We start from the raw sequence: 20,343 nt of genomic DNA, 5'->3' as shown, positions 1-20,343 counted from the left end.
TTTTTCTTGTAAATTTGTTTGAGTTATTTGTAGATTCTGGATATTAGCCCTTTGTCAGATGAGTAGATAGCAAAAATTTTCTCCCATTCTGTAGGTTGCCTGTTCACTCTGATGATAGTTTCTTTTGCTGTACAGAAGCTCTTCAGTTTAAATAGATCCCATTTGAAAATTCAAAAAATCAGAGCACCTCTCCCCCTCCGAAGTAACGCCGCTCCTTGCCAGCAATGGAACAAAGCTGGACAGAGAATGACTTTGACGAGTTGAGAGAAGAAAGCTTCAGATGGTCAGACTTCTCTGAGCTAAAGGAGGAAGTTTGAACCCATCCAAAAGAAGCTATGAAAACCTTGAAAAGAGATTAGACAAATGGCTAACTAGAATAACCAGTGTAGAGAAGTACTTAAAGGACCTGATGGAGCTGAAAACCATGGCACAAGTACTACGTGACGAATGCACAAGCTTCAGTAGCCAATTCGATCAACTGGAAGAAAGAGTGTCAGTGATTGAAGATCAAATGAATGAAATGAAGTGAGAAGAGAAGTTTAGAGAAAAAAGAGTAAAGAGAAATGAACGAAGCCTCCAAGAAATACGGGACTATGTGAAAAGACCAAATCTACATCTGATTGGTGTACCTGAAAGTGATGGGGAGAGTGGTACCAAGCTGGAAAACACTCTGCAGTATATTATCCAGGAGGACTTGCCCAACCTAGCAAGGCAGGCCAACATTCAAATTAAGGAAATACAGAGAACACCAAAAACATACTCCTCGAGAAGAGCAACTCCAAGACACATAATTGTGAAATTCACCAAAGTTGAAATGGAGGAAAAAATGTTAAGGGCAGCCAGAGAGAAAGATCGGGTTACCCACAAAGGGAAGCTCATCAGACTAAGAGCGGATCTCTTGGCAGAAACTCTACAAGCCAGAAGAGAGTGGGGGCCAATATTCAACATTCTTAAAGAAACGAATTTTCAACCCAGAATTTCATATCCAGCCAAACTAAGCTTCATAAGTGAAGGAGAAATAAAATCCTTTACAGACAAGTAAATGCTGAGAGATTTGTCACCACCAGGCCTGCCCTACAAGAGCTCCTGAAGGAAGCACTAAACATGGAAAGGAACAACCAGTACCAGCTACTGCAAAAACATGCCAAATTGTAAAGACCATCGATGCTAGGAAGAAACTGCATCAACTAATGAGCAAAATAACCAGCTAACATCATAATGACAGGATCAAATTCACACATAACAATATTAACTTTAAATGTAAATGGGCTAAATGCTCCAATTAAAAGACACAGACTGGCAAATTGGGTAAAGAGTCAAGACCCATCAGTGTGCTTTATTCAGGAGACCCATCTCACGTGCAGAGACACACATAGGCTGAAAATAAAGAGATGGAGGAAGATCTACCAAGCAAATGGAAAACAAAAAAAGGCAGGGGTTGCAATCCTAGTCTCTGATAAAACAGACTTTAAACCAACAGAGATCAAAAGAGACAAAGAAGGCCATCACATAATGGTAAAGGGATCAATTCAACAAGAAGAGCTAACTATCCTAAATATATATGCACCCAATACAGGAGTACCCAGGTTCATAAAGCAAGTCCTTAGAGGCCTAGAAAGAGACTTAGACTCCCACACAATAATAATGGGAGACTTTAACACCCCACCATCAACATTAGACAGATCAATGAGACAGAAGGTTAACAAGGATATCCAGGAATTGAACTCAGCTCTGCACCAAGTGGACCTAATAGACATCTACAGAACTCTCCACCCCAAATCAACAGAACAATCATTCTTCTCAGCACCACGTCACACTTATTCCAAAATTGACCACATAGTTGGAAGTAAAGCACTCCTCAGCAAATGTAAAAGAACAGAAATTATAACAAACTATCTCTCCGACCACAGTGCAATCAAACTAGAACTCAGGATTAAGAAACTCACTCAAAACCACTCAACTACATGGAAACTGAGCAACCTGCTCCTGAATGACTACTGGGTACATAACAAAATGAAGGCAGAAATAAAGATGTTCTTTGAAACCAATGAGAACAAAGACACAACATACCAGAATCTCTGGGACACATTTAAAGCAGTATGTAGAGGGAAATTTATAGCACTAAATGCCCACAAGAGAAAGCAGGAAAGATCTAAAATTGACACCCTAACATCATAATTAAAATAATTGGAGAAGCAAGAGCAAACACATTCAAAAGCTAGCAGAAGGCAAGAAATAACTAAAATCAGAGCAGAACTGAAGGAGATAGAGACACAAAAAACCCTTCAAAAAATCAATGAATCCAGGAGCTGTTTTTTTGAAAAGATCAACAAAATTGATAGGCCACTAGCAAGACTAATAAAGAAGAAAAGAGAGAAGAATCGAATGACTCAATATAAAATGATAAAGGGGATATCACCACCAATCCCACAGAAGTACAAATTACCATCAGAGAATACTATAAACACCTCTACGCAAATAAATTAGAAAATCTAGAAGAAATGGATAAATTCCTGGACACCCTCCCAAGACTAAACCAGGAAGAAGTTGAATCCCTGAAGAGACCAATAGCAGGCTCTGAAATTGAGGCAATAATTAATAGCCTAACAACCAAAAAAAGTCCAGGACCAGACAGATTCACAGCTGAATTCTACCAGAGGTGCAAGGAGGAGCTGGTACCATTCCTTCTGAAACTATTCCAATCAATAGAAAAAGAGGGAATCCTCCCTAACTCATTTTATGAGGCCAGCATCATCCTGTTACCAAAGCCTGGCAGAGACACAACAAAAAGAGAATTTTAGACCAATATCCCTGATGAACATCGATGCAAAAATCCTCACTAAAATACTGGCAAACCGAATCCAGCAGCACATCAAAAAGCTTATCCACCATGATCAAGTGGGCTTCATCCCTGGGATGCAAGGCTGGTTCAACATATGGAAATCAATAAACGTAATCCAGCATATAAACAGAACCAACGACAAAAACTACATGATTATCTCAATAGATGCAGAAAAGGCCATTGACAAAATTCCACAGTGCTTCATGCTAAAAACTCTGAATAAATTAGGTATTGATGGGACGTATCTCAAAATAATAAGAGCTATTTATGACAAACCCACAGCCAATATCATACTGAATGGGCAAAAACTGGAAGCATTCCCTTTGAAAAGTGGCACAAGACAGGGATGCCCTCTCTCACCACTCTTATTCAACATAGTGTTGGAAGTTCTGGCCAGGGCAATCAGTCAGGAGAAAGAAATAAAGGGTATTCAATTAGGAAAAGAGGAAGTCAAATTGTCCCTGTTTGCAGATGACATGATTGTATATTTAGAAAACCCCATCATCTCAGCCCAAAATCTCCTTAAGCTGATAAGCAACTTCAGCAAAGTCTCAGGATACAAAATCAATGTGCAAAAATCACAAACATTCCTATACACCAATAACAGACAAACAGCCAAATCATGGGTGAACTCCCATTCACAATTGCTTCAAAAAAAAATAAAATACCTAGGAATCCAACTTACAAGGGATGTGAAGGACCTCTTCAAGGAGAACTACAAATCACTGCTCAGCGAAATAAAAGAGGACACAAACAAATGGAAAAACATTCCATGCTCATGGATAGGAAGAATCAATATCGTGAAAATGGCCATACTGCCCAAGGTAATTTATAGATTCATTGCCATCCCCATCAGGCTACCAATGACTTTCTTCACAGAATTGGATAAAACTACTTTAAAGTTCATATGGAACCAAAAAAGAGCCTGCATTTCCAATGTAATCTTAAGCCAAAAGAACAAAGCTGGAGGCATCACACTACCTGACTTCAAGCTATACTATAAGGCTACAGTAACCAAAACAGCATGGTACTGGTACGAAAACAGAGATATAGACCAACGGAACAGAACAGAGGCCTCAGAAATAACACCACACATCTACAACTATCTGATCTTCGACAAATCTGACAAAAACAAGCAATGGGGAAAGGATTCCCTATTTAATAAATGGTGCTGGGAAAACTAGCTAGCCATATGTAGAAAGCTGAAACTGGATCCCTTCCTTATACCTTATACAAGAATTAATTCAAGATGGATCAAAGACTTAAATGTAAGACCTAAAACCATAAAAACCCTAGAAGAAAACCTAGGCAGTACCATTCAGGACACAGGCATGGGCAAGGACTTCATGTCTAAAACACCAAAAGCAATGGCAACAAAAGCCAAAACACCTTTTATTGGAAGAAGATACCATCCTACAATGTTCCTAGCTACCAGGAAGTCAATGCCTGGCTTCAATGTTACAAAGGACAGGCTGATTCTCTTGTTAGGGACTAATACAGCTGGTGACTTTAAGTTAAAGCCAATGCACATTTATCATTCTGAAAATCCTCGGACCCTTAAGAATTATTATAAATCTACTCTGCCTGTGCTCTATAAAAGGAAGGACAAAGCCTAGATAAGAGCGCATCTGTTTAGGACATGGCTTACTGAATGTTTTAAGGCCACTATTGAGACCTGCTGTTCAGAAGAAAAGAGTCTTTTCAAATTATTACTGCTCATTGATAATCAACCTGGTCACCCAACAGCTCTGATCAGATATACAAGGAGATTCATGTTATTTTCATGCTTTTTAGTGAAATATTCATTCTGCAGTTCATGGATTAAGAGTCATTTTGACTTACTATTTAAGAAATACTTCTTATTATTTAAGACATACATTTTATCAGGCTGTAGCTGCTATAGATAGTAATTCCTTTGATGGATCTGGGCAAAGTAAATGGAAAATATTCTGGAATTGATTCACTATTGTAGATACCATGAAGTACCCATGTGATTCATGGGAAGAAATCAACGTATCAATGTTAATAGGAGTTTGGAAGAAATTGATTACAATTCTCATGGATGACTTTTAGGAGTTCATGATTTCCATGGAGGAAGTCACTGCTGATGTGGTGGAAATAGCAAGAGAATCAGAATGAGAAGCAGAGCCTAAACATGTGATTGAATTCCTACAATGTCATGATAACACTCCAACGAATGAAGAGTTGCTTCCTATGGATAATCAAAGAAATTGGTTTCCTACAATGGAATCCATTCATGATGAAGATACTGTGAACATTGTTGAAATGATAACAAAGGATTTAGAATATTACCTAAAGGTATTTGATAAAACCTTTGTAGGGTTTCAGAGGAATGACTCCAATCCTGTGAGTAAAATGCTATGAAACAGCATTGCTTGCTACAGAAAAATCTTTTGTGAAAGAAAGATTCAGTTAATGTGGCAAAGTTTCTTGTCTTATTTTAAGAGATTGCTACAGTTACCACCCTCACCCATCAGTCGACATCCATGAATGTGGAGATGCAGCCTTCCACTAGCAAAAAGATTGTGACTCACTGAAAGTTCAGATAATTGTTAGCATTTTTAAGCTATAAAATATTTTTAAATTAAGTTATGTGCTTTTTTTTAGATACAATGCTGTTGTACAATTAATAGATTACAGTATAGTGTAAAGGTAACTTTTATATACACTCGGAAACTAAAATATTTGTGTGACTCACTTTATTGTGATAGCCACTTTATTGCAGTGGTCCAGAACTAAACCTGTGGTATCTCCATGGTATGCCTGGATTTATCTGATAGGGAACAGTGTTCTTGTTCTTATTTTAAATTTACCTTCTGCTTGAGCCTTTGGTTTTCAGAATTTGATAGATAAATTTGAGTTTTTTCTTTAAATTAACAAGTTCAAACATATTTGGGAAAGTTAGTAGAAGAGTGGTGTGTGTAGGTTCTCCTTGAAGATGGGGAATTTGACGAGATAAAGAGGTCAGTGATATATAGGTGACCTGTAGAGCTAGAATGGAGCTTAGGCCCTTCAAGAGTTCAGTCTAGTTTGTCTTCTTTCTTATAGATCCTTTTTTAAAAATCTTGATATATTATTGTTTGTACTATTTTAAATACTCTCAAGAGTTCCTTTGTGGTCAGGTGTGGGAGCTCACACCTATAATCCCAGTGCTTTGGGAGGCTAAGGCAGGAGGATTACTCGAGGCCAAGAGTTCGAGACCAGCCTGAGCTACATAACAAGACCCTGTCTCTTCAAGAAATTAAAAAACAAAAATTAGCTGGATGTGGTGGTGTATTCTTGTAGTCCTAGCTACTTGTGTGGCTGAGGCAGGAAGATCTCTTGAGCACGGGAGTTCAAGGGTACAGTGAGCTATGATTGTGTCATCGTACTCCAGCCTGGGCAATGGAGTGGGGCCCTGTCTCAAAAAAAAGAAGGAATTCCTTTGGCATCCTATTCTGTATCTAATAGCTTCAGTTTTTTTCTTCTGCATGTTTATTTTTTGGCACTTTTATTGTGATATTTTATGTATTTTAGTTTTTATGATTATAGATAAAAATAACCAGTTATCCTCATATCATTGTTTATTTATTGATTGATTGATTGCTTGATTGAGATAGAGTCTCACTCACTCTGTCACCCAGGCTTGAGTGCAGTGATGCGATCTCAGCTCACTGCAACCTCTGCCTCCTGGGTTCAAGCCATTCTCCCAGCTCAGGCTCCTGAGTAGCTGGGATTACAGGCATGTGCCACCACACCTGGCTAATTTTTGTATTTTTAGTAGAGATGGGGTTTCACTATGTTGGCCAGGCTGGTCTCAAATTCCTGACCTCAAGTGATCCGCCTGGTTTGGCCCCCAAAGTACTGGGATTACAGGTATGAGCCACTGCATCTGACCTGTTTTCATATAATTATAATTACTGTTTGTTTGATTAACATTATAATGTATATTAGGACATATGTCTTTAGATTGAATAATTTAAAAAAATGAGCTAACTTCTCTCTTTCCATGTTTTGCAAGTATAAAGCTTCTCATTTAAAGACATTTTTCTAAGAGTCTTTGCCTAATGTTTGCTCAAGTAAGTTTATTAATAAATTTATTATTTATGTAGGTAATGTATTTTCTGTGTATATTGAAAGATTTGTGAACATGTTTTGTATTTAAACATTGTGATGTAAAATATAATGATGTTATTTTATGGTTACATAATCAACTCCTTTAATTTTTTTTCCCAGGAGGATAGCAAACAAGCTCAATTTTTAGCCTTGGCAGTAGTATACTTTATCTCTGTTCTTATGGTCTCCAAGTACAGAGACATTTTGGAACCCCAAAATGAAAGGCATAGCCAGTCATGTACAGAAACTGGCAGTGAAAATGAAAATGTATCACTCTCTGGTAAGTTTGCATTTTCTATTCCTTTGTACCAAAGTTCAAATAAATGTTACTTACTTTTGATTGTTAAAATATTGATATGGGAATTTAAATCCATTTCTGTGCAAATTAAGGGAGAGCATACATATGTTTTTATTATTAACTAAAAGTTGTGGCTTAAATATAATGTAATTAATTGCAATTGGGATATTTTTTGTTCTTTAAATGAACTAATTAAATGTAAGTCAGAAAATGTTATACAAAAAGAGTTGAAAAATTTTATTGACTTCATTTGCTGTGAAGAATCACTAACTCATATTCTAAGAGACAGACTTGTTAACAAGTAACTGCAATAATTGGAGTATTAAAAGTAGCTCCCAGTTATAAAAGTATAGTTAGTTAAGTAGCTGTTGCAATTATAGAAGTAGCTACCACCCAAAGGAGGCAATTTATTATTCACTCGATATTCATTCATATCTACTGGATACTTGGGTATATATTCATGACTAAAACAAAACAAAAAATCTGTGTCCTTATGGAGCTTATATTCTAATGGGAGGAGATAGAAAATATCTACATGCTATGAGTAAATTGTGTAGTATTTTAGAAGGTGGTGAAAGTGCTAAAAAAAAAAAAAAAAGTAATAAAGATGGTAAAAATATCAGGAATGACCAGGAGTAATTGGGTATGGATTTCTCTCTGAGGGAAATGAGAACTCATTGGAGGGTTTTGAGTACAGGAGTTACAATTTATGTTTTTAAAAGTACCTCTGGGCTGGGCTTGGTAGTTCACGCCAGTAATCCCAGCACTTTGGGAAGCCGAGGCAGCTGGATCACTTGAGGTCAGGAGTTGGAGACCATCCTGGCCAACATGGTAAAACCCTATCTCTACTAAAAATACAAAAAATTAGCCAGGCATGGTGGTGGGTGCCTGTAATCCCAGCTACTTAGGAAGCTGAGGCAGGAGAATCGCTTGAACTTGGGAGGCAGAGGTTGCAGTGAGCAGAGATCCCACCACAACAACTCCAGCCTGGGTGACAGAGTGAGACTCCGTTTCCAAAAAAAAAAAAAAAAAAAAAAAAAAGTAACTCTGTATTCTGTGTAGAGGATATAGCGTAGAGGGCAAAGATAATCAGTGTTTTTGGCTGGGTACTGCTGTTTAATACCTTACCCTGCACTTAGTGTCCTAAGACCATAACCATTTTAATCTTTCCTTCATGATTTCTTGAGTTAGATTTGGATAGGGCACGGTGGGCATGGTTTATCCCTGTTTCAGATGATGTTTGCTGGGTCTGGAAAATCTAAGAGGACTTTTCTAATAGTGTATATAGTGCCTCAGGTGGGATGGCTCCAAGAGCTGAGACTGACTGAGTAAAACAGCTGAGCTGGGGTTGTGTGTCTGCAGCCTTGATACTTGTTCTCAACTGAGTTCCTGGTTTCCTTCATTAGTTTGGAGAGCATCTCTGTCTCCATATCGTCTCTCTACGTGTTCTTTCCAGCAAGGTAGATCAGAAATAAGCCACACTTCTTACAGAGATGTTCAGAGATTCTGGGAATGCAAGAGCTGCCAGACCTTAAAACGTGGGCCAAATACTGGCCCACTGCTGCTTTTGCCAGATCCTGTTGGTTATTGTCAGTCAAGCCTAGTCCAGATTCAAGGGCTTGTCAAGGGATGCATACCAGGAGACATGGGGCAGTAGGATTATTAAAACAACCCTCTTCCACAACAGTTAGGAAGGAGGATATTGCAGTAGTCAGTAATCCAGACAAGAGGTTATGGTGGGTTGGATTAGGTTGGTAACTAGAGATGGTAAGAGGCAGTGAGATTCTGAATATGTTTTAGTGGTAGAAAAAACAGAATTTTAAAACATTAGGTGTGCATTTTGTGAATGAAAAAGGTAGTCAAAAATGATTACAAGGTACAGTGGAGTAGATTAAAGGTGAAAGAGATTTTCAGGGAAAGATAAAAAGAGAAGAAATTCAGTTTTCAGCATGTTGAGTTTGAGATGTTTTTTAGACATGTAAGATAAGTTGTAGGGTAGCAGTTATATTTAATAGTTTGAGTTTTTTGGTGGGGAAATATAGTGGTATTTAAAACTTGGAGAATGAATGATACCACGAAGGGACTAAATGCAGACAGAGAACATAAGAGGAACAAGGACTGAACCTTGTGTCCCTCCAACTTAAGAAATCAGGGAGAAAAAGAGGTGAAGGATGTTAAGAAGGAACAGTCAGTGAAGTAGTACAAGGAAAACAAAAAGAGAATGGTGTCCTGCAAGCCGAGGAAAGGAAGCATTGTCTAGTTGGAGGGAATAATCAGCTGTTGCTGTTATGTGAAGTCCTATTAGGACTGAAAACTGACCATTGGAGTTAGCAAGATGCAGATTTTTTGGTGACCTTGATAAGACTATTTTTGCTAGAATGGGTTGAAACCCTGATTAAAGGGAGTGAGAATTAAAAGAGAGAAAAGGAGGTGTTCCTTGTTGAACTGGATTTTAAGGATCATTGAATTATTTATGCACGTAGAAGGGATAACAAGTTTTCCAGCTGCAGTAACCATGTTTGAGGTAGAGCTTTTTATTTTATCCTAAAGATTGCGGACTTGGGCCAGGCGTGGTGGTGCATGCCTATAATCCTAGCACTTTGGGAGGCCGAGGCAGATAGATTGCTTGAGCTCAGGAGTTTGAGACCAGCCTGGGCAACATGGTGAAACCTCATCTCTACAAAAAAATAGAAAAATTAGCCAGATGTGGTAGCACATACCTGTAGTCTCAGCTACTTGAGAGGCTTAGGTGGGAGGATCGCCTGAGCCCAGGAGGTCAAGGCTGCAGTGAGCCTAGGTCACACCACTGCACTTCAGCCTGGGCAACAGACTGACACACACACACACACACACACACACACACACACCCACACCCCCAAAAAAGATTGTAGACTTTTTCTTACAGGCCAATGACTTTCAACCTTGTGTTGCTACCCATTACTTTAGATCATTTTTGCAAGTATTTTACTATTTATTTTATTATACCATCTGTCTTGATAATAGGTGCATCCACTCAGTACATTCTGTAGAATACGTAATTAGTTTTTGCTTTTTTAGAACATGATGTATTTCATAATTCAAAACAGTAGATAGCTATTAGAACAGAATATACCTTTTAAAAATTAGTTCTAAACTTTTGTTTGTTTATTTCTTGTGTTTCTGGGTATGTTATAGAAATCACACCAGCAGCATTCAGCACTTTAACTACGGCATCAGTGGAAGAATCTGAAAGCACATCATCTGCTCGAAGGAGGGACTCAGGCATTGGGGAAGAAACAGCCACTGGTTTAGGAAGCCATGTGGAAGTAACTCCTCACACAGCACCTCCTGGTGTCAGTGCAGGCCCAGATGCAATCAGCGAAGTGCTATCTACTCTTTCTTTAGAAGTCAATAAGTCTCCGGAAACCAAAAATGATAGAGGAAATGACTTGGACACTAAGGCTACACCGTCAGTTTCAGTTTCAAAAAACGTCAATGTGAAAGACATTCTCCGAAGCTTGGTTAACATACCAGCAGATGGAGTCACAGTGGATCCTGCCCTTCTGCCACCAGCCTGCCTTGGAGCCCTTGGTGATCTATCTGTGGAACAACCTGTGCAGTTCAGATCTTTTGACAGGTACTGATAATAGTTTTTCGTTTTGGTATGTTTCTACATCTGACCCTTGAACAACATGGGGGTTAGGGATGATGACCCCCCTGTGTAGCCGAAAATCCACATATAACTTTTCACTCCCTCAGAACTTAACTACCAATAGCTTATGTTGATCAGAAACTTTACTGATAACATAAACAGTTGATTCACACATATTTTGATTGTTATATGTATTATATACTGTAATCTTACAGTAAGGTAAGCTAGAAAAAAAGAACATGTTATTAAGAAAATCATAAGGAAGGCCAGGTGCAGTGGCTCACATCTGTAATCCCAGCATTTTGGGAGGTTGAAGTGGGTGGATCACCTGAGGTCAGGAGTTCAAGACCAGCCTGACCAACATGGTGAAACCCAGTCTCTACTAAAAATACAAAAATTAGCTGGGCATGGTGGGGTGTGCCTGTAATCCAGGCTACTCCAGAGGCTGAGGCAGGAGAATCGCTTGAACCCAGGAGGGGCGGTGGTTGCAATGAGCTGAGCGCACCATTGCACTCCAGCCTGGGCAAGAAGAGCGAAACTCTGTCAAAAAAAAAAAGAAAAAAAGAAAAAAAAAGAAATCATAAGGAAGAAAAAAATATATTACTGTTCATCAGGTGAAGCGAATCATCATAAAGATCTTCATCTTTCTTGTCTTCATGTTGAGTATGCTGAGGAGGAGGAAGAGAAGAGGTTGATTTTAGTATCTCAGGGGCAGTTGAGGTAGCAGAGGTGGAGAAAGTGAAAGGGGAAGCAGGAGAGGCAGACACACTTGGTGTAAATTTACAGAAATGCACTGGAATTTCTTTCTGACCTTTTTGCTTTTTTATTTGTCTAAAAATGTTTCTATGTGGTACAAACCCTTCTTTCACCATTTGCTTTAGTTTCAGTGCCTGTATCATAGAAGGGTGCATGTCATAAAAGAAGTTAAAAGCAGTCTTGAATCGTTAGAACCCTTCTGCCAGATTGTCTAATGTCAATTCATTTTCTGGTACTGCTTCTTCTATGTCTTCCTCATCTAATAGTGGTTTGGATGTTCTTGTCTCCGTCAAATTGTTTTCCCTCTGTTGATCCCTCTGTTCTTGTGGTATCTGTTAGTTCTTGAATTTCTCTGAGATTCATATCTTGAAACCCTTCACCCCTCACCTTTTTGTCGTATCTATAGTCTCTCATGATTTCCTTGATTAGTTCTGTCAGAAATCCTGTGGAGTCATGCACAACACCTAGAAACACAGTCTTCTCTAGGAGGAATTTATTGTTTCAAACTTGATGGTTTCCACAGCTTTTTCTGTAACAGTGATCCTCAGTGGTATAATCCTTCTAGACTTTCACGATGTTCTGTTGGGTTCTCTTCCATAGTGTTGACAGTTGTTTCCTAAGAATGCCGTGTGTAATGAACCATAAAGGTCCTTGTGACCTCCTGTTCTAGAGGCTGAATTAGAGAAGTTGCATTTGAGGGCAATTAGACCACTTCAACACCCTCAGTGTTGAACTCATGAAGCTCTGGGTGGTCAGGAGCATTGTCCAATTGTAAAAGAACTTTAAAAGTTAATCTCTTACTGATAAGGTACTTCCTGACTTTAGGGGACAAAGTATCAATAGAACCAATCCAGAAAAAGGATTCTTTTTGTCCAGGCCTTCTTGTACAACCAACAGACTTGCAGCTGGTGTTTGTGTTTTCCTTTCAAGGCTCAGGGGTTAGCAGCTTTATATTAATAGATAAGGGCAGTCATGATCATAAACCCAACTGCATTTGCACAAAACGGTAGAGTTAGCCTAGCTCTTCCTGCCATAAATCCTAGTGCTCACTTCTCTTCCTTGCTAATAAATATCCTTTGTGGCTTTCCCCCCCATCCCAAATAGGTTACTTTTGTCTGCATTAAAAACCTGATTGGGCTGGTCCTTTCTCCTAAATGATTTTCTTGATGTCTAGGAACTCATCTGTTGCCTCTTGGTTGGCAGAAGCTGCTTCTCCTGTTATCTTGATCATCCTTTGCTGGCATTAAATCTAGCCTTAGATTCTTTTTTACTTAAAGTTGACATATAATGACTTCAGTTTTTCTCAAATCATGTTAGAGTCTATAGGTATGCCTTTCTTATAACAATCCTGTACCCACATTAAAGCTGCATTTTCAGTGCAAGATAAAGATATTTCACAAAAAGTGCAAGTTTTTTTGTTTTGTTTTTTTGTTTGTTTGTTTTTTTGCCTCCTGGTGTCACTGCAGTGACAACTTTGCCAACTTCCTTTTCGTTACAATAGTTCTTATGCGGGATTAATTTCTTTGGAAATGGCAGGCAACCATAGCTACAGACCTCAACCTACAGTACATATCAAGCAATTCAACTTTTTCTTATAATGTCATGAGTTTTCCCTGCTGCTTGGGAGCATGTCCAGTATTGCTAGTGGCACTTTGTATGGGTCCCATTATGTTATCAAAGGTTTATAATATTGCAGTAAACATGATGAAAAATATATGAGAACTGGGAGAGAGCACTTTTACTGTGATACACAGTTTACTGGAGAGACAAACTTCCCAGTACTTTGGGAGGCTGAGGCGGGTGGATCATTTGAGATCAGCAGTTCAAGACCAGCCCGGCCAACATGGTGAAACCCCACCTCTACTAAAAATACAAAAAAATTATCTACGTATGGTGGTGGGTGCCTGTAATCCCAGCTATTTGGGAGGCAGAGGCAGGAGAATCTCTTGAACCTGGGAGGTGGAGGTTGCAGTGAGCCGAAACTGCAGCATTGCACTCCAGCCTGGGCAACAAGAGCAAAACTCCTTCCCCCCCTGCCCCATAAAAAGAGATGAACTGCATGCTCTGAGATGACTAGTGTCACACAGCATTTTAAGTGATGCTAACAATACCAGAGCTCAATGCAATTGTGGCAGGAAGTAGCTATGAAATTATTACAGTAGTACAGTATGCATAGTTAATTTTATACAGTTATGCTTTAATAATTGAAATTTACATTGTTTACATTTCTTTTAACTGTAGATGGTACCATGTACTATTTCTAAGTGTTTGTGTTTGTAAGTTTTGATATATTTTAACTTATTTTTGTGTCTTCTGAGATTTTTCATTTTATGAATTTTTTTTTTTTTTGTCTGGGTGCAGTGACTCACACCTGCAATTCCAGCGTTTTGTGGGCTGAGGTGGGAGGATTGCTTGAGTCCAGGAATTTGAGACTAGCCTGGGCAACACGGTGAGATTTTAAAACAAAAAGATTAGCTGGGCATGGTGGTGTGTGCCTGTAGTCTCAGCTACTCAGGAGGCTGAGGCGGGAGGATCACTGGAGCCCAGGAGTTTGACACTACAGTGAGCTGTGTTCATGCCACTGCACTCCAGCCTGGGTGACAGAGGGAGACCTTGTCTCAAAGAAACTTTTTAAAAATTGATGCATAATGAGTGGGATTTATTCTGGGGATGCAAGAATGTCTGAGCATACACAAACTATCAGTGTGATACATCATATCAACAGGATGGAAGACAAAAGCCATATGATCATTTCAATTGCTGCTGAAAAGCATTTGATAAAATTCACTATTCCTTCATGATAAAAACTCTTAAAAAACTGCATATAGAGGGAACATAACACAATAAAAAGCCATAAAGAACAGATCCACAGCTAGTATCATATGGAACAGAGAAAAACTGAAAGCCTTTTCTCTAAAATCTGGAATGAGACAAGGATGCCCACTTTCATTACTGTTACTCAACACAGTACTGGAGGTCCTAGGTAAAGCAATCAGACAAGAGAAAGAAATGGCATTTAAATTGGAAAGGAAGATGTCAGTTGTTTGCAGATGATATGACCTTGTATTTAGAGTATTTAGAAAAACCTAAAGAGTCCATAAAAAACTATTATAACTGATGAATTCAGTACAGTTGCATGACAAAAATTAGCATACAAAAATTAGTATCATTTCTATATGCTAACAGTGAACAATCTGAAAAAGAGATCAAGAAAGTAATCCAATTTACAATAGCTATAAGTAAAATACCTAGGAATAAACAGCCAAAGAAGTGAAAGATCCCTCAGTGACAACTATAAAACATTGATGCAAAAACTAAAAAGGACCCCCAAAATGAAAGATATTTCATATTCATGGATTGGAAGAATTAATAGTGTTAAAATGTTCATGCTACCCAAAGCAATCTACAGATTCAGTGCAATCCATATCAAAATTACCAGTGACATTCTTCACAGAAATAGAAAAAATATTCCTAGAAACTATATGGAACCACAGAGACTCAGAATAGCCAAAGCTATCCTGAGCAAAGAGAACAAAACTTCGAATTATACTACAGAGCTATGGTAACCAAAACAGCATGATACTGTCATAAAAACAGATACATAGACCAATGGAATAGAATAGAGAACTCAAATAAATCCACACGTCTACAAGTGAACTCATTTTTGACAAAGGTGCCAAGAACATGCAATGGGGAAAGGACAGTCTTCTCAGTGGTACTGAGTAAAGTGTATATCCATATGCAGAAGAATGAATACCTTTATCTCTTACTATATACAAAAATCAGTTCAAAATGGGTTAAAGACTTAAATCTATGACCTGAAACTATGAAACTACTGAAAGAAATCATTGGAAAAACTCTCCAGGACATTAATCTGGGGAGATTTCTCGAGTAATACCCCAAAAGCACAGGCAGTCAAAGCAAACATGGACAGATGAGATCACATCAAGCTACAGAACTTATGCATAGCAGAGAAAACAATCAACAAATTGAAGAGACAACCCACAGACTGGGGATTATATAATAACCTTATAATTCTGGTTAACTGACAAGGGTTCTAATAATCAGAATATATAAGGGACTCAACCAACTCTATAGGAAGAAATGTATTAATAATAATTTAAAAATATTACTACATTTTAAACAAAATGATAACCTTAAAATGGGCTAAAGATCTCAATAGACATTTCTCAAAGAAGACATAGAAATGTCAAATGATTTTATGACAAGATGCTCAACATCATTGATCAGAAAAATGCAAATCAAAACAATGAGATATCATCTCACTCCAGTTAAAATCGCTTATATCCAAAAGATAAGCAGTAACAAATGTTGGCAAGGATGTGGAGATAAGGGAACCTTCATATACTGTTGGTGGGAGTGTAATTACTACAACCACTATGGGAAACAGTTTGGAGGTTCCCGAGGCAACTAAAAATAGAACTAGTTTGTGTTTATAACACTGTGCTTACCGGTTTAAGCTGTGATTACCGATGTGTGCCACCATGCCCAGCTAGTCTTTGTATTTTTAATAGAGATGAGGTTTCGCCTTGTTGGCCAGGCTGGTCTCAAACTCCTGGCCTCGAATGATCCAAAGTGTTGAGATTACAGGCATCAGCCACTACGCCTGGCTTCAATTTTTATTTATTTATTTTATTTTTGAGACGGTGTCTTGCTCTGCCACCCAGGCTGGAGTGCAGTGGCAGTCATAGCTCACTGCAGCCTCAAACTCATGGGATCAAGGGATCGTTCTTCCTCAGTCCCCTGAGTAGCTGGGACCAACATGTCCAGCTATTTAAAAAATTTTTTGTAGAGATGAGGTGTTGCTCTGTTGCCCAGGCTGGTGCTGAACTCCTGGCCTCAAGCGATCCTGCTGCATTGTCCTCCCAAAGCATTGGGATTCCAGGCGTGAGCCACTGTGCCCTGTCTATTCTCAATTTTTATAATTTATTTAGATTTGTTAGTGTTAGATTGAGTACTCAGAAATATGTGAGGCTATACTTTTAAATTTACTATATGTTAATATAGTTACATTGTTTACTAATGATCAAAATTTTATGTATTTTAGCATTTATTTCTTTTTTAAATAGTGTAGAAATTAAATTTGTGCCTTACTGATGTCTTCAGTGAGTAGATCATGAACATATTTAGGAAATCATGCTTAGGTGTAATACATTTTAAGGGGTTTATTGAAATAGAAAACAACAGATAATTTTGATGGTAGCATTTTCCAGGATGTTCTGTAGAATTTAACATGTCTGGTATTCATTTAACAGTCTCTGATGGCAAGGAAACTGCTCTGTTTTTTACCCTCTTTTTTTTTCTTATTTAGAGACCCCTTTGTAAAAACTTTCATGCTGCCATGGGCTGGTGGAATATCTTTGGGAATTTCAAAGCATCCCTCTGATCATGTATTTATCTCAGGAATGCTATGTCAGAAATCACAACTCTCCTCATATCTTAAGTATTATCAACTTCCAAGGAATAGCTGGAAAGTTTAGAGTAACAGCTACATGAATAAAACCTTGCTGAAAGGCTGCCAGGTTGTGGGCCTTTGTGAATGCAAAGGTGTTTGTGTTCATTCCCATGCCAAAATTCTTGTTCTTATCTAATTTGAAGATCCTCTCTGATGATTAGTGAATGCCAGGGATTTATCTTGATAAAGTTCAAGGACTGGTTTGGCTTTTCAACTGGATCCTTAGGGACTGAAGTGGTAGGCTGAAATGCTCTTTTTTCCTTTAGTGAACTATTTGCATGTTAAATAAAATAGCATTTGTGTGAGGGTTTGTGATATTTGAAACTGATATAATACTGAAATGGAAGTTCTCAACTTTATTGATCGGGAAGGCATTGTTGCTATTTGCCTATTGCCAGTAAATTAAAAGAAACTTTGAAATGAGTATCCCTTGTTCAGGGGGAAAAAAATCCAGCAACAGTATTTTCATTTGTTCTGTGTGGTACTTTAGGAAAATTACTTCTTTCTCATTTGTAAAATTAGCATAATAATATGTACTACTAATCTCAAGGGTTGTCATAAATTAAATATGATAATTTGTGTATGTTCTTAAGCATGGTGCCCCACAAATATTAAGTATTCATAGTGAGTTCATAAAGAAAAAAATGATAATAAGAACAATTTTTATCTCTTTTAATATTTGGTTTATAATTGACAATTTGGGAAACCAGCTTGCATAATTGGTTGTCTATCTTTCAAATTCCTTATGCTAAAAAGTTTGAAGCACTTTCTGCTAAAATTGATGTAGATATAAAAAGTTCCAATAATTGTTCTTAAACATTAAAAAAGATTTCAATTTGTTTCTTAAATAGAAACTTAAGCTGTAGCCTGAGAAAGATGCCAGAAATATCCCTAGCACATTGCCTGTCATGTAAAGTCTCAGTTTTGTCAAATGCATATTGCATTTTCCTCTGTGTTTTCCAATGCATTGTATAAAAAGGTAATATTAAATGCTTAGTTTTTGCATGATCAATCTTAACTATTGGTAAGTTTAAAATTCTAGATTATTTTTGTTAACTGTAGAACATGCTTTACTAATTTAGATTTATACTTATATTTAACAACATAAACACGATAGGTTAAAGATCTCTGTTGAAGATTTTAGTCTTTTACACTGAAACTTTATAGTAATAATGACAATGATTGGTAAAGACAATGAAAATATTTCAAAATCTACCTACTGCTTAGTGTCCTTTTAATTGGATCATTGTAACTTTGATTTTTCTTTGATTTTGTGTAGCCTTAAGCTGAAGCAATGTTATGTTAATTCCTTAGAATTGATTTGAATCAGTCAGCGAATTTGGAAATTGATTTTATTTCTCTATTATATACTTATTATGTAGCTATATGAAATAATGCAGCTTTTAAAAATTTATGAGCAGATGTATTTTTGTGATTTTATGGTAGTATATAAATAATTTTATATGTTAGAGATCTTTATTGCTGTTGATTATAGATGATTCTAAAATTATGTTTAAATGTTAATATGATTGTGGTGATAAATATACAACTTTGTGAGCATACTAAAAATCTCTGAACTGTATATTTTTAGTGAATTAAATGGTATGTGAATTATATCTCTGAAGTTTTAAGAAAGGTCAACATGGGGAAACGGTTCAAATTCAAGGCTCTGCTGTTAGATAAACCTAGATTTCCATGGTAGTTCTACCATTTACTTTGGTTATTACTTTACCTTTCTGAGGTTTATATTTAAAATTTCTAAAAATTGAATTAATATGTACCTTAGGATTGTTTTGAGAATTGAATAATAATTCTTGGCATATTGTCAGTGCTTCATTTATCTTAGCTGCTATTAGAATTTATAATTTTATATTACCTAACAAGCAAGCAGGATTAAGAAGAAAGCATCTTGGCAGAGGAGGCATATATACGAAGGGTTGGAGTTGTGAAATGACACAACACGCTTAGCAACCATAAGAGCATGTTGAAGAAGTGTGTGAGGAACATGTAAAATGTAAATTCATGTAGAAAGCCGTACTTCTGATCTATCATTCCTGACAATAGGTGAAAGATCTTGGACAATAAATATTTACTGAACTGAATAAAAGAATAAGACCTTATTTGTGACTGAAACATTAACAGCAAGAGGCTAGAGGATTAGAAATGCAGTTGAGTTCTTTTGTTGTGTTTAATTAGCTATGTCATCTTGAATAAATAGGGATTGTGCATATTTGGAACAGCTGTAGTAAATTCTGTTCTGTTACCAGTTTTCCAGTGTTTTATTATGAAAATGTTCAGGCAATTGCACAGTGAACACCTGTAGACCCATCACTGAGATTCAACAATTAGCTTTTAGCTCTGTTTGCTTCACCATGTATCCATCAATCAATCTTATTTTTGTAATGTACTTCAAAGTTGTAGACATCAGTTCACTTCACTCTTAAATATTTCAGCCAGCATGCAGCTCTCTAACTGGAGATCAATACAGTTTTTTTTTTTGAGCTAAAATTTACATACAATGAAAGACACAGGTCTTAAGTGTACCATTTGATGAGTTCTGACAAATTTATACACTTGTGTAACCTTAAGTCCCCATCATGATATCATTGGTCTTGAAAGTTCTCTTTCCCAGCCAATTCCTGTTCCTATCCCCCAGAGGCAATTGTTCTGATTTTTTCTACCATAAATTAGTTTTGTCTGTTCTAGACGTGCATGTTAAAAAAAAAAAAATCCATAAAGTAGGTACTCCTTAGTATAAGACTTCATTCAACATAATGCTTTTGAGATTCATCCATGTTGTTTGTTACCTTTTCATTTCATTCATCAGTAGTTTGTTACCTTTTATTGCTGAATAATATTCCATTCTAGAAGCATAGCACCATTAAAAATTTACTATATCTGCATAAAGGACATTTGGGCTATTTCCACTTTTTGACTATTATAAATAAAGCCTGTATGACCATTACTGTATACATGTTTTGTGGACATAAGCTTTCTTGAGGAAATTCCTAGAAGTGGAATTGTTGAGTCATAGCATAGATAGGTATATATCTTACATTTTGATTATAGAAAAAGCAATTGCACTTTTCTAAGTATTCTTTTCTATTGCTCAATTCAGTCCCTACCTACTGTATGAGTAAACTAGATCTTGCTGGTTCTTTCTTTTGTGAACAAATGTGAAAGTAAATTCTTCATATTTCTCCTCCCTCCCCTGCAAAAACATT

At 37.2% G+C, this 20,343-nt stretch overlaps 1 protein-coding gene across 12 annotated transcripts in view; it reads left to right on the top strand.

Annotated features, from left to right (window-relative positions):
- The window catches only part of LRBA (LPS responsive beige-like anchor protein), a 761,353-nt gene that overhangs the window by 183,798 nt on the left and 557,212 nt on the right, over positions 1-20,343 (top strand). For 11 of the 12 annotated variants that reach the window (XM_063809071.1, XM_054683898.2, XM_526701.8 and 8 more), the window contains 2 exons: positions 7,079-7,238; positions 10,431-10,872. In XM_063809071.1, the coding sequence (XP_063665141.1) occupies positions 7,079-7,238; positions 10,431-10,872 (602 nt within the window). Of the gene's footprint in view, positions 1-7,078; positions 7,239-10,430; positions 10,873-20,343 lie in introns of those variants that run through there. The other variant, XM_063809073.1, reaches the window with a different exon arrangement.

This window comes from Pan troglodytes, chromosome 3 (assembly GCF_028858775.2).
Source record: "Pan troglodytes isolate AG18354 chromosome 3, NHGRI_mPanTro3-v2.0_pri, whole genome shotgun sequence".
Lineage (NCBI taxonomy): Eukaryota > Metazoa > Chordata > Mammalia > Primates > Hominidae > Pan > Pan troglodytes.
This window is presented reverse-complemented; position numbering and strand designations above follow the sequence as displayed.